Raw genomic sequence first — 14,708 nt, forward strand, 5'->3', positions numbered from 1 at the left:
GTCACAGTGAGTGTTTAGACAGTGAGGCTGATTGTTTTCAAACAAATTTAATTCATTATATGCCTAGTAATGAAGACATCTTAATAACAGAGAAAACAGTCCCATTATCTACATGCCTCTGTTAACCAATTTATTTTGTTTAGGTCAGTGGGCAGGACACCATCTGTTACCAGAAATTTTCTTTTCATCAAGCCTGCCCCCATTAAGAATCCCCAGTTAAGCAACTTCAGCTGCCCTCCTGTTTAATTTCCATATTAACTCAATTCAGGGATAGGGAGAGAAAAAGGCAGCTAAGAGGATATTGTAAGTTGTACCATGCCCTCAGAGGATTTAATTTGGTCACCTCCTTGGCAAGATAAATTAGTGGGAGGAGTTTACATGTGTTGGAGAAAAGGCCTAAGGAGAGGGAGGGGCAGAACTGATGGTGGATGAGGTAGCTTTAAAGAAATTTAGAAGGTTTTATTTTTTAACTTTTTTTTTCTGATAGCTTTTGGTGACTTTTGGTTTCTCCAAGGTCTCTTTTTCCAAGGCATATTTCAATTATTTAGACACAGGGAGTGATAAGAGTCCTTTTCCATACATAATAGTCTACTTTTAGGACTATGAAATATATCTACATACATATTGGTATGTATATGTTTATATAAAGTACAAGTAATATACAAATGTTATTATTGTAAATGTTGACACTGTGACACTGAACGTCTTTTTGTTTTTCTTCTATCAAAGGTCCATGACTCCAGCTCAGGCTGACCTGGAATTTCTTGAGAATGCCAAAAAGTTGTCTATGTATGGTGTTGACCTTCATAAAGCAAAGGTAATGGTAACTTTGGCCTTTATTAATATGCATGTATCAGACCTGTGTCATATACTATTTCTTACCAACCTTTATCTGGGGCATTACAAAACGTTCAGAGGAGATAGTAATTCTTGTTGGACTTTTAAGTCTATCAGTTGAACCAGTCAAGTGTATTAAGTGTATCAGTTGAATTGCCCTTTTACGATTCCACCATCAGAGCGAAGTTTCACACCTAAGCAACCATAAGGATCAAAAGATATAGCACCGAGAGCAAAAGAAATGATAATTTCCTAAAATGCAGATACACTTGAAAATATAGAGTGACAGTGAGGCATGTTTCACAGACAACATCACCTACATCAGAATCACCCGGGGTGTTTATTAAATATGCAGATTCCTGAGCTTCTCCCAGATTTACTGAATTACTTTGGAGGAGAGGCTAAGTCTCCAGATTTAATGACTATCCCAAATGATCCTCCTTCATGTTTGAATCTGAGAATCATTGGCGTAAGGTAGTGGTTCTCAAAGTGTGGTCTCTGAACCAGCGTTTAGCATCGTCTAGGAACTTGTTAGAAATGCTCATGTCAGGTCCCATCCCAGTCTCACTGAATCAGAAACTATGTGGGTGGAGCCCAGCAGTCCGTTTTAACAAGCTGTCCAGGTGATTCTAATGCACAGGGGAGGAACCACAGTGGCTCATTTGAGAACCACTGGGTTAGGGATTTGGAAACTTGAGCTTTCATCCTAGTTCTACCTAATACAGCCTAACACAATGAACACTTAAGGGATGTCGCTTGACTTCTCTCATCTTCAGCTACTGAAATGTCTGGGGAGGTTGAGGAGTTTGTGAGAGAAAGAAAGGGCTCAAGGGATGACCTGAGGTTCATTTAGAGAAATTTAACTAGGATGCGTGATGGGGAATCAAAACCATGTCCAGTGAGAAACAGGCAAAGGAATAGGGATACTTAACCCACAGAAGGGAAAGTTTAGGAAAGATATAATGTCAGTCTTCATGGATTTCAAGGATTAACTTGTGAAGTAAAGATTTTACTATGGCTCCAAGATATAACACTAGAACCGGTAAAATGAAAACTGCAGGGAAATACTTTTCAGTCCAGTTGGACAAATTGTCTCACAGAGCTATTTCAAAGATGGGATGGGCTGCCTCAGTAGGGACTGAGTCGTCTATCACTAGAGATATTCCAGGTTAGGCAGAATAATCACTTGGTAGGAATTTAGAAAAGGACATTCAAACATTTGGTGGGTGATTGGACTAAAATGACCTTTCAGGTTTCTCCCAACCTGAATATCTGTATCTGAGGTTTCTTCCTTATTTACATTCTAGTAACTAATAAAATTTCATTGCATGTTAGTGAGTTTTCTTAGGATGTTGCTCTGGATTGTTTAGGGCTGGGTACTGTAACTTCTGTGAATCTCAAAAGTAGCTGGTAGGAAGATCAGATCAGGTCCAGAACTGAAATTGTTAGGTTTTGCTTCTCAATTTCTGCTGGAGGCTGGTGTCAATTCAGTAATTATCAGGATTACATGAGGAGTCAGGCAGCATATTTCTACAGCAAATGTTGTAAAGCAAATTGTTTCTCCAAAACATATAGTTAAAAGAGAGATGTAGTGGTATCCACAGCCTTTAAAAACTTAAGGGGACATCTTCTGGGAAATTTTGTTATGTAGTCATCGAATTGAAGCTGAATATAATTTCTTCTCTCTATTGTGCTTGTACACACGTAGGCACTGATATGTTTCATTATACTCATTTTGGGAAAAGGAGCAGTCTAGAAGCATATAACTCAGGTCTTTTATTACTTATCTAAGTAAATGGTTATCTGTAGAGATTAACTCAGGTGAAATTTATTTTCCTTGAATTACAGACATAGATGATTAATATTATATATTTAATTAAAATTTTTTCTTTAATAAAGAGGCATGCAAATATGGCTTTATTGGTAACTTACTGTTCCTTGTTGACCTGAGGATAATAGTTATAACTTACTATACTTAAAAAAAAACTTACTATACTTAACATCAGTAATTATAAAAATCTGAGTTCTCTCATACTGAGTTTATAAGGAATAGAGTCAACTCCTATACTTATCATGGTTTTTGGAGGGATGACCACTTTATCATAGAAAAACAAGAATTATAGTTGTGCATGTATATTTGGTAGTATACATAGCCCTATGCCCTGGCCTCCAGGAAGTCCTGGTGGTCTGCTGACTTAAACATACATGTATACGACATGCAGCTACCATAGCTACCGTAGTAATTATTTGCTGACTATGATAATGATAGGTTTGAGTACTTCAGAACTGGGAGACCAAAATGCCTGCCCTAGGATTTTCATATACAGACAGGCATGGTGAAAATAAATTAGTGTCTCTTTTTGAATTATTAAGGGAAGCCTTTTAAAAAATTTTTTTTATTCATTTACTTATTTATTGCCTGTGTTGGGTCTTCGTTGCTGCACGTAGGCTTTCTCTAGTTGCGGCGAGCAGGGGCTATTCTTCGTTGTGGTGCGTGGGCTTCTCATTGCAGTGGCTTCTCTTGCTGTGGAGCACGGGCTCTAGGCATGCGGGCTTCAGTAGTTGTGGCACCCAGGCTCAGTAGTTGTGGCTCGCGGGCTCTAGAGCGCAGGCTCAGTAGTTGTGGCGCACGGGCTTAGCTGCTCCGCGGCATGTGGGATCTTCCCTGACCAGGGCTCGAACCCGTGTCCCCTGCATTGGCAGGCAGATTCTTAACCACTGCGCCACCAGGGAAGTCCGAGGGAAGCCTTTCTGGAGGCTGCAGAGGCTCAGTTTTATGAGAGGAGTGTTGTGAAGGTAGATGAGGTGCAAGCCGAGTGACATTTCACAGTGGCTTTGAGGGGTGGTGATGGTGGCTGTATTACTCCTCATAGCAGTCTGTTCCTTCAGTGGGTAAGATGTGTGTATGTCCATGTTTCTTGGAAAAAAGAAAAGCAGATGTTCCCTCAGTCACTAATAATGAACGAAATAATTGATAGTAATGGTTGAAGGTTTAAGCTTAGTGTATGTTGTTACTAAAATACCCTGAAATTTCCTAATTTATCAACCTACATGAATCAAGATTTTTATAAATCTGAAGCAAAGAATTTACTAATATTTGCCGTAATAAGTTATGATTAATAATGTGGGCAGGTAACAAACTCAGTGTAAACACTTACTGAGCATGTTGTCAATAACAGAATTTGGAGTGATAATAGCAATGATTTAGATACAGTTTTCACCCTCAAGCACTGAATTTTAATTTTTTCTAGTTGTTTTCCTCATTATAAAGGTGATATATTAATAATATATGTATATATATATATATATAATCCATACATAATTGTATGTGCCTAGAAAATAGGATAATCCTGGAAATTATCAAATCAGTACTGGTTACTGTTAAAGAGTGTGGGAGGAGGAGGGTAGATTTTTTTAAAATTTTACACATTTCTGTATTGTTTGAATTTCTTACATACATGTGTTAGTTTTTTCATATTTGAATACTTTTTAAAAGATAATACATGTTTATTGTAATTGGAAAGTATAGAAAACTGAAATGAAAAATTGTTCATAATTGTACCACCTAAAGAATGCCATTATTAACATTTTGGTGTATTCATCTTTCTTCTATGTATATTTTTTATATTGTTGGAATCAAATTATGTATGTAATTTTATCCTGCTTTATTTTGCTTAATGTTACAACATAATTATTTTCCCATTTATCTCCCAAATTCTATTTAACTGTTTTAATGGCCACATTGTACTTCACTGTATGAATGAACAATAATTTAACCCTAATGCTTGGATACTCAGGTTATATCCAGTTTTTCACTCTTATAACATTCTGAACATTATCATGTGTAAAACTTTTTCTGTGATTTGAATTATTTCCTTAGAACAGATTATAGAAATAGAATTACTGAGTCTGATTTGGACATTTTAAAGATATTTGTGGTAGGTAATAACATTGATTTTTAAATGTAGTATAGTAACAACATTTTTACATAGACCAAATAGTCCCATGGGTTATGGTTGTTAGGTTAAACTTTATTTTTCATTGTATTCTTTGTAACTGTATTTGGTTGTTAATATCTTCAGATTGTCTAATAATAGTCGACTATGTTGAGCACTTTGCTCAAGACTGAAACGCTAACGCTTTTTTTCCTCAGGACTTGGAGGGAGTGGATATCATCCTAGGTGTCTGCTCTAGTGGCCTTCTGGTTTACAAAGATAAGCTGAGAATTAACCGCTTTCCTTGGCCCAAAGTGCTGAAGATTTCTTACAAACGTAGCAGCTTTTTCATTAAGATTCGCCCTGGAGAGGTACAGAATTCATGTTTCCCTTTCCTCCTGAATCAAACACAGACCATATCTAAAACATCTCTTCATTCCTGTTTTCCTTGTTATGTCATCTATGAGGTCTCTCTCTAGCTAACTATTTAGGTGTTGGTATTTTGTTTCCTAATCAGTCCCGTGATGCTTCTTCTCTTCCTTCCTATTTGTTTTCTGGACAGTTCTCTTCATGTAGGTAAATGTACCATGGCCAAAAGTGAAATTTGGATAATAAACTTGTTCCTTGTTTACTCCAGGTAAAAGCTTGATGGAAAATATTTTTAAATTAAGTAGCATGAGACTTTTAAACTGTGGGGTTAAATTACTTATGTTTTATACTACCAGTCCCTTACCTTATATAATTATTTGTATATGTAGGTTCTAGTAGTTACTGGGAATGTGTCCTAGGGTCAAGTTCTAGATTTTTAGTAGAGTTGGATGTTCAACTTTGTACCAGATAACTCAGTTACTAGTTGGTGATCAATTTTCAGAATATACTAATGCTGGCCAAATTTAACTTTTATATTAAAGAGCCATCATGGTATAGCAGAAAATTGTTCAAGTAGGAAGTAAATTTAAAAAAAAAGTTCTAGTGCCTACTCTGCCACCTACTAAGTAAAAGACCCTGGATAAATCTAAAGTGTTCCTTACCATTCAAGGGGGATAATACCTGCTCTGTCAAGGTTGATTTGAAGATCAAATGAGATGACAGAGGTAAAAGCTCTGAACAGGAAAGCATCGCACTAATGTAAAGAGGCTTTTTTGTGTATATATCACCATCTGCTGGTGAAAAATGGCTCATTATTTGAACATGGAAATACTGAATGTGCAGCCTTAAAATTTAGGATAAGGATTATCATTGAAGCATTTATTTATACCATAGTTATTTACCTGTGCCTAGCAAAAGTCAAAGAATTTCAAATCCAAGAGTCATTCAGTCAATAAATATTTATTGATGGCTTTCTTTGTGTGAGACAGTATTCTAGGGGCTAGGAACAGTAAATATCAATAGAAGAGTCCATCCCTCAACAATCTTTTTTTTTTTAACATCTTTATTGGAGTATAATTGCTTTACAATGGTGTGTTAGTTTCTGCTTTATAACAAAGTGAATCAGCTATACACATATACATATATCCCCATATCTCCTCCCTCTTGTGTCTCCCTCCCTCCCTCCTACCCTCCCTATCCCACCCCTCTACATGGTCACAAAGCACCGAGCCTATCTCCCTGTGCTATGCAGTTGCTTCCCACTAGCTATTTTACATTTGGTAGTATATATAAGTCCATGCCATTCTCTCACCTCGTCCCAGCTTCCCCTTCCCCTTCCCTGTGTCCTCAAGTCCATTCCTCAACAGTCTTACAATTTAATGTGGGAAGGCAGAAAAGAAGAAAAAATATATATATATGTATGATAATGGGAAGTCTTTGGTTTCTTTAAATGTTAACTATATAATATATATAGTTATATATATTATATATAATATATACTAAAAATGCAAAATTCTTACTTAAGAAAGCAATAAAGTACAACAGTAGGATTTTGAGAAGTGTATATAGTATAGAAGTGTATATAGGATTTTGAGAAGTGAGTATAGTATTGTGACTACAACAGATGATTCAGAAGTAGCGTGGTGTAGTGGCAACCATGAAATTCTGGTTCTGCCACTTAATAGCTGTGAGACTAAGCAGGTGACTTCTCTGACCTCAGTTTCTTCATGTATAAAAATACAGATGATACTGTCTGATCATAGTGTTATTGGCAATAATAGGCACTAGAAGTAAATGTCAGTGTCCTTTCCATCTTATAAAGTATGCTTAAGGCAGAAAAAAAGAGGCAAGAGACTAGCAGGACAGTGTTTCCAGTAGCCCTGGCAGGATGTGGTTTACTTCAGTCAAAGAAGTATCTAGATAAACTAATGATCAATCAAAGAAAAAAAAAGGCATTTAATAATTCAATAATCTGGTTTGAGCCACAATCTTTAGTTCCTATTATTAAAAACGATTGCATAATAATATTAGTTGATTGGAGGAATCATCTGCTATCCTATTCCCTGATTATTGAGTAGTCTAGTATCCTAAATGCAGACAGTAACTAAGGAAGAGCAGTGTCTGGACAATCAAAATGTGACTTAATTGTGTCTCAGAATAATATACAGTGTATATGTGTGTGTGTGTGTGTGTTTCTGAACAAAATAACATGTGTAAATGATATAAGATGCATTCCCTGGCTTCCTTGCTGTGGAAAAAACCACTCTCAGTGAGTAAATTTCTTTTGGTAAGTAGGAAAAAATTTCAAATGATATTTTATGTCCTTAGACTAGTAACTTTCTTTTTATTCACAATGATCTCTTCCGCAGCACCATATTTCTCTGGTCCTGTATCACTGTAGTTGAATAATACTTTATGTTCCGTGTTTGCTTGTGTATTTATAGCAAGAACAGTATGAAAGTACCATCGGATTCAAACTTCCCAGTTACCGAGCAGCTAAGAAATTATGGAAAGTCTGTGTAGAGCATCACACGTTTTTCAGGTATTGTCCTCACTTAAGTATTTTTCAAGGATAAATTATTTATGCATGCTTCTATTTTAAACCTGCTATTGAAATTTCCTTCTTTGCATGGCTGGCCGTCTTTTATTTAGCTCAGGTGAGATCATCTTAAGCAAGATAAAATGAGTCTAGTTCTCCTTCTTTGGGTTGAAAAACACTGTCTTAACATTCCCAGAGCACCTTTCTGTGTATGGTAGAAGGATGAGGGAAATGAGAAATAGGAACCTGTGTTTACTAGAGGCTCTGTGATTGCCCTAACTGGAGCTAAAACCAGTCCTGTCAGGAAGAGGTACCCTGACTTAGCTCCACATGGAATTTCTCTAAGGAGTGCTTAACTACCTTCTGTGGGGCTCTTATACTAGAAGGTTAAAGACGTGAAGCTGATGGTTATTTTGGTTCTAATCAACCCCAGAAAGAGAGCACAGAGAACTATCTTTGCAGCACAGTTGTATCAGATAAACAGAAGACAGAAGAAAGTTTCATCTCCTTTGCTTTTCAAGAGGACATATAATTAACCCCTTGTGTTCATTTACCAAGCATTTTCTGTGTGCTTACCCTTTGTATAGGCACTGTACTAGGCATTGGGAATATATCACTAGATAGTTCTAGCCCCTGTCCTGATGGAACATAAAATCTAGCAGACAAATAATTACTTCTGTTGAAAGGAGAGCCAGCTAGTTGTCAGTTTGCCTTTTTAAGAAAATATCTTTATTATAGAAAATTGCATGTATAGCACAATGAAGAGAATAGTATAATGAACTCCTCTGGTCCCAAACTCCACCTTCAACAATTATCACCCCAAGGTCAATCTTGCTTTATCTATATCCCCACTCACTCCTTCCTACTACTTCTTAGATTATTTTGAAGCAAATCCCAGACTTCATGCCATGTTGTTCGTAAATAAACTTGACTTTTTATGAATGGCTCTCAAGAGAGAGAACCACGGTAACTTTTTCTTCTATTTGTAATTTCATATCATACTTAGCACTAAAGAACACTGGACAGAAAGACAAGTCAGGGAAAATAACATTTCAGTTCTCATTTCAAATAAAACATGAGGCTACACCTTATATTTGATTAAAGAATCTTAATTATTGGCATTAAGATATTTCTTTATGTTTTCATCATCTTCTTTAAAACCAAGAAAATAGAGTTTTAAAAGAGGGTGAGGAAGAGTAAAAAGAGGGTTTTTTCCCTTTTCTTTTAATTGAAGTATAGTTGATTTACAATGTTGTGTTTGTTTCAGGTGTACACCAAAGTGATTCAGGTATACATATATATATTTTCAGATTCTTTTCCCTTATAAGTGATTACAAAATATTGAGTATAGTTCCCTGTACTATATAATAGGTCTTTGTTGTTATCTGTTTTATATACAGCAGTGTGTATATGTTAATCTCAAACTCCTAATTTTTCCCTCCCCCCAAAAAAAGAGTTATTTTGAATGTTTAATATCTATGGTATAGGTTTCAGCTGCAACCAATGCATTTACTTGTAGGATAGCATATTTAAATCCATTGCATCAAAATAAGAGGATATATTAACATGTAATTCTTCATTACATAAAAGAAAGCATTTGCTGAATTAAACTACCCCAAAGAGAAAAAAATACTCTCTTTTTGGTAGTATTTGATGTAGCAATTTATGCATTTATTCAGCAAATATTTATTGAATGCCAGATTCATGCCAGGCACTATGCCCAAAGTGAAAACACAAAATGAATAAGTCATAGTCTTTATTCTTTACCCAAAGAGAGCTCACAGTCTCATAGTGGAGACCAGCACATAAACGGATTGTTTCAATTCAGTGTAGTAAATGCCATGACAAAAGAGAGCACAGGGTACTGCTTAGAAAGAAGATGGGGTTCCTAACTGAGTTGAAAATACACCAAATATCCTATTAAATAGGATTTAATAGGCATTGAATACCAGGCATTGAGTTTGGAGTGCATTTGACAAAATTATTATTCTAGGAGAGGGGAAAAGAGCTCTGGGCTTGAATTCTATGACTGCCCAACTTCTTAACAGCTATGACCTTAAGCAAGTAACCTTCTTTGAGGTTCAGTTTCTTTTATCTATAAAATGATGAAAATATTACAGGGGTATAGTGAAAATAGTACAGTGCTACAAAAGCATTTTGACCCTACCTATAGCGATATAAGATTATATCATTAATATAAGCCACAAATAAATTATACATATTGTTTTGAGAAATGACAGAATTAAAATAATGATTGCTTGATTGGAACTTTGTCTTAGTAACTATAAGGAAGCTGTGAGAATTGTGAAACTTTTTAATACTTGATTTTGTCTTTAATCTCACAACCTCATTAGAGTGAGATGATGTATATAATATATGATTATCATGTTTCTCCCCCCAGACTGACATCTACAGACACCATTCCTAAAAGCAAATTTCTTGCCCTGGGATCCAAATTTCGATACAGTGGCCGAACTCAGGCTCAGACCAGGCAAGCTAGTGCTCTGATTGACAGGCCTGCCCCACACTTTGAGCGTACAGCAAGCAAACGGGCATCCCGAAGCCTTGATGGAGGTTTGTATTGAATATTAATGATTTCTTGTTATCCTAACTCTTTAGAGAGAGATAAAGGAAGAATGGTTATCAGATGTGGTCGGGTACATTCAAACTAAGTGCAGTTATCTATAAGAGAATCAAATTAAAGAGTCTCAGTGATAAAACGAAATGGATCTCACTAATTGTCGAATTTAGTGGAATCATCTTAAGAAAAGGAGAACAGAGGTTCAGAGAGAGTAGTAACTAGATCAAGGTCCCACTGCTGGGAAGTGGTGGATTGAACACCACTAGAATTGGAATTAGAATTCAGAATCTCTACCACAGGGTGACACCTAATGTAGTATACTGAACTAAACCCCTCTTGAACATTTTTAAATAGTTATTTTTCAAGTAGAAAAGAGGGAAGGGGTCTGCGTCACTAGCGCAATCACTGAAAAAGTTTAGATCATTTGTCATGTGTCAATTATAGACCAAAAAAACAATCCTATTACTGGAGTGTCCAAATTTTGTTTAAATAAAAGAGGGAGGAAATAAATAAGTTTCATAATTGTATATACTGACAGAAGATCTGTTTCAGTTTTTCTAAGTTTAGTCTCAAGGATTTGAGAGCATTAGCATTACTGAAATGACGTAAAAAGCCACAATCAGTTCTTTTTTTTTTTTGGCCCTGCCACGTGGCTTGCAGGATCTTAGTTCTCCTACCGGGGATTGAACCCGGGCGCCAGCAGTGAAAGCACCGAGTCCTAACCACTGGATCACCAGGGGATTCCCAAGCCATATTCAGTTCTTTATGCAGCTAGAAAGAGGTGGCAAATAAATAAAAGTTCAGAAGGCAGTAACCAAAATAGAGTATTGCTGATTGCAGCTCTATACTATCTATTGTAAAAGCAAGGTGCATGTTACAGTAGTTACAGGCTTCGGTTCTGGAGTCGGACCTGGTTCCAATCTCAACCACTGCATTTATGATCTATCTTCTTGGGTGAGTTACTTACTCAGTGTCTCAGTTTTCTCATTCATAAAATGGGTATGATGATAATATAATATTACCTCAAAGAATTTTCATGAGAAAATAAATGAGATGATATGCTTGGCACAATGGCTGGCACTTAATGTGACCCCAAAATATTAGCTGTCATTAAAATATTGTTAATATTCTAGCCGCAGCATTATTATTTTGTTTTGTATCATCCAGAACTATGCTGCCATATTCTGGTTTGTTGCATTATGGGAGCATATATCAGAAATACCTAGCTCACTTTAAAGGGATCAGGAATGGGTCAACCACACTTGGAAAAGAAATCACCTAAGCAGTAGAACTTTTGTGCTTCCGTACCACGAGTCATGCTTCTTTCTTTCTGATGTTTCTCTACAAGGCAGATTGTAGGCTTTGTTTATTTACTCTTCATCACAACACTAGGAATTAAGCTCAGAGATTAAATAACTTTTCTTAAGATATGATAGCTGGTGGATTGGAGTATAGGTTGGTTTAACTCCAAAATCCATGTTCTGCCAGATCCATACTTATTTACTGATTTGTTCAACTATTTTAAACTTCTGTGTGTCAGGTATTGTTCTAGTTATTGGGGATACAGCTGTGAACATACAGACATGGTTCTGCCCTCATGGGGCTTACATTCTATGGGTAGAAACAGAAATAAAATGAAACAAGTTCAGGTAGTGATAAGTGCTATAAAGAAAATAAAACACTAATGGGATGGAGAGTGTCTGTGGATGGGGAGATTGGGGAGCTGTTTCAAATTGAGTGGTCCACTCTAAATTTAGAAGGTTCCTCTGAGGAGCTTCATTTGAACTGAAACCTGAATTATGAGAAGGAGCCAGCCATCCCCGAATTTGGGGGGATAAACATTCTTGAAAAGGGAGTATCAAGTACAAAGTCCTGTAGGTAGATGTGAGTTTGGCATGTGTCTAGATCAGTGCTGTCCCATAGAACTTTCCATGCTGATGAAAATTTTCTATTTTGTGATGTCCAGTTTGGTAGCCAGTAGCCATATGTGGCCATATGAACTTGAAATGTGACTGTGAAACTGAGGAACTCAATTTTAACTAAACCTAAATAGTCACACATGGCTACTACAAAGATCTACTCCACTACAGGGGTAGTAAAGGAGAAGCTTGGTGAAGTCTGTTGCAGGATCTGAGTGAGAGATGACAACAGCTTGGACTTGAGTATTGGCGTTAAAGACAGTGAAAACTGGTCAGGGATACAATACAGAAGTAGCGCTGACAGAATTACTGGTAAATTAAGTGTTGGAGATGGTAAGGAAAAGAAAATCAAGGTTTATTCCTAGGCTTGATCATTTACTACAATGGGAAAGTCTGAGAGAGGAGCAGAGTTTGGGGATGTAGGAAATCAAGACTTCTCTTTTGGACATGTTAAGTTTGAGGTATGATCACTCAATCTTCATATCTGCCATATTCATATAACAACCTCAGGCATCGCTTTCTTGTCCGGTAAATCACCCTACCTCCAGTTTATCTTTGTTTTGGGGAGTTATTATTCTTATTATTTTATCCCCATTTTTCAGTGAGAAAACTAAGGCTGGAAAGTTTAAGCAATCTGTTCAAGATCTCACAGCTAGTAAGTTCCAAAGCTTGAACAAAAACTCACGTCTGTCTGATACCATATGGCTTCTTCCACTAAATGAAATTTCATTGTTATATAGATACTATGCCTGATGTAGCTTTTCTTTCTAATAGCAAAAATAACCAACAATTCAAAGGTTAGTGAGCTTTGGTACTTTGAACAAATTAGAAATTATTTATTTATTTTCTAACATCTTTATTGGAGTATAACTGCTTCACAATGGTGTGTTAGTTTCTGCTGTATAACAAAGTGAATCAGCTGTACATATACATATATCCCCATATCTCCTCCCTCTTGCGTCTCCCCCCCACCCTCCCTAATGCACACCTCTAGGTGGTCACACAGCACCGAGCTGATCTACCTGTGCTATGCGGCTGCTTCCCACTAGCTATCTATTTTACGTTTGGTAGTGTATATGTGTCCCTGCTACTCTCTCACTTCATCCCAGCTTACCCTTCCCCCTCCCCGTGTCCTCAAGTCCATTCTTTACGTCTCTGTCTTTATTCCTGTCCTACCCCTATGTTCTTCAGAACTGTTTTTTCTTTTTTAGATACCATATATATGTGTTAGCATACGGTATTTGTTTTTCTCTTTCTGACTTACTTCACTCTGTATGACAGACTCTAGGTCCATCCACCTCACTACAAATAACTCAATTTCGTTTCTTTTTATGGCTGAGGAAAGCTTTACTTATAAAGATGCTTCTGTTACTTGTAGAAATAACATGTTGACTGTCTCTATTTTTCTAGCTGTAGAAACCTCACAGTTCAATTCAAGATTTTTTTTTTTTTTTTTTTTTTTGCGGTATGCAGGCCTCTCACTGTTGTGGCCTCTCCCGCTGTGGAGCACAGGCTCCGGACGCGCAGGCTCAGCGGCCATGGCTCACGGGCCCAGCCGCTCTGCGGCATGTGGGATCTTCCCGGACCGGGGCACGAACCCGTGTCCCCTGCATCGGCAGGCGGACTCTCAACCACTGCGCCACCAGGGAAGCCCTCAATTCAAGATTTTAAAAAACCTTGATGTCTCTGTCTAATTGACTAATATTGGCCAGTTATATTAAATTATACACTGTGTTCCTGGCGGGAAATCTCCAAAAATTTGTCTTCAAATGTTGTAGCAATGTTTGAGTTTCCAAAACTAAAGCATGTAAAACAATTCTAAAGGAAGACAGTCAGAGCTTTGGTGGCTTTACCGTTAGTATCACAGAGTTTTGGGAGCTTAGAAAAAGGTTTTGTTTTTTTCTTTTTTTAAGGTTTGTGGCAACCCTTCGTGGAGCTAGTCTATTGGCGCCATTTTCCCAACAGCATTTGCTTACTTAGTGTCTGTGTCACATTTTTTTTTAAATTTAATTTAATTTTTTTATACAGTAGGTCCTTATTAGTCATCAATTTTATACACATCGGTGTACACATGTCAATCCCAATTGCTGAATTCATCCCACCACGACCCCCACCCCCCCGCACCTTTCCCCCCTTGGTGTCCATACGTTTGTTCTCTACGTCTGTGTCTCTATTTCTGCCCTGCAAACCGGTTCATCTGTACCATTTTTCTAGGTTCTACATATATGCATTAATATACGATATTTGTTTTTCTCCTTCTGACTTACTTCACTCTGTATGACAGTCTCTAGATCCATCCATGTCTCTACAAATGACCCAATTTCATTCCTTTTTGTGGCTGAGTAATATTCCATTGTATATATGTACCACATCTTTTTTTTTTTTTTTTTTTTGCGGTACGCGGTCCTCTCACTGTTGTGGCCTCTCCCGTTGTGGAGCGCAGGCCCAGCGGCCATGGCTCACAGGCCCAGCCGCTCCGCGGCATGTGGGATCCTCCCAGACTGGAGCACAAACCCATGTCCCTTGCA

The 14,708-nt window shown here is 37.2% G+C and overlaps 1 protein-coding gene across 34 annotated transcripts in view; it reads left to right on the forward strand.

Annotated features, from left to right (window-relative positions):
* Positions 1-14,708, forward strand: part of EPB41 (erythrocyte membrane protein band 4.1) — a 204,351-nt gene that overhangs the window by 113,770 nt on the left and 75,873 nt on the right. For all 34 annotated transcript variants that reach the window (XM_060017470.1, XM_060017495.1, XM_060017542.1 and 31 more), the window contains exons 8-11: positions 730-817; positions 4,991-5,143; positions 7,586-7,683; positions 10,082-10,254. In XM_060017470.1, the coding sequence (XP_059873453.1) occupies positions 730-817; positions 4,991-5,143; positions 7,586-7,683; positions 10,082-10,254 (512 nt within the window). The remainder of the gene's footprint in view (positions 1-729; positions 818-4,990; positions 5,144-7,585; positions 7,684-10,081; positions 10,255-14,708) is intronic.

Source organism: Delphinus delphis, chromosome 1 (assembly GCF_949987515.2).
Source record: "Delphinus delphis chromosome 1, mDelDel1.2, whole genome shotgun sequence".
NCBI lineage: Eukaryota > Metazoa > Chordata > Mammalia > Artiodactyla > Delphinidae > Delphinus > Delphinus delphis.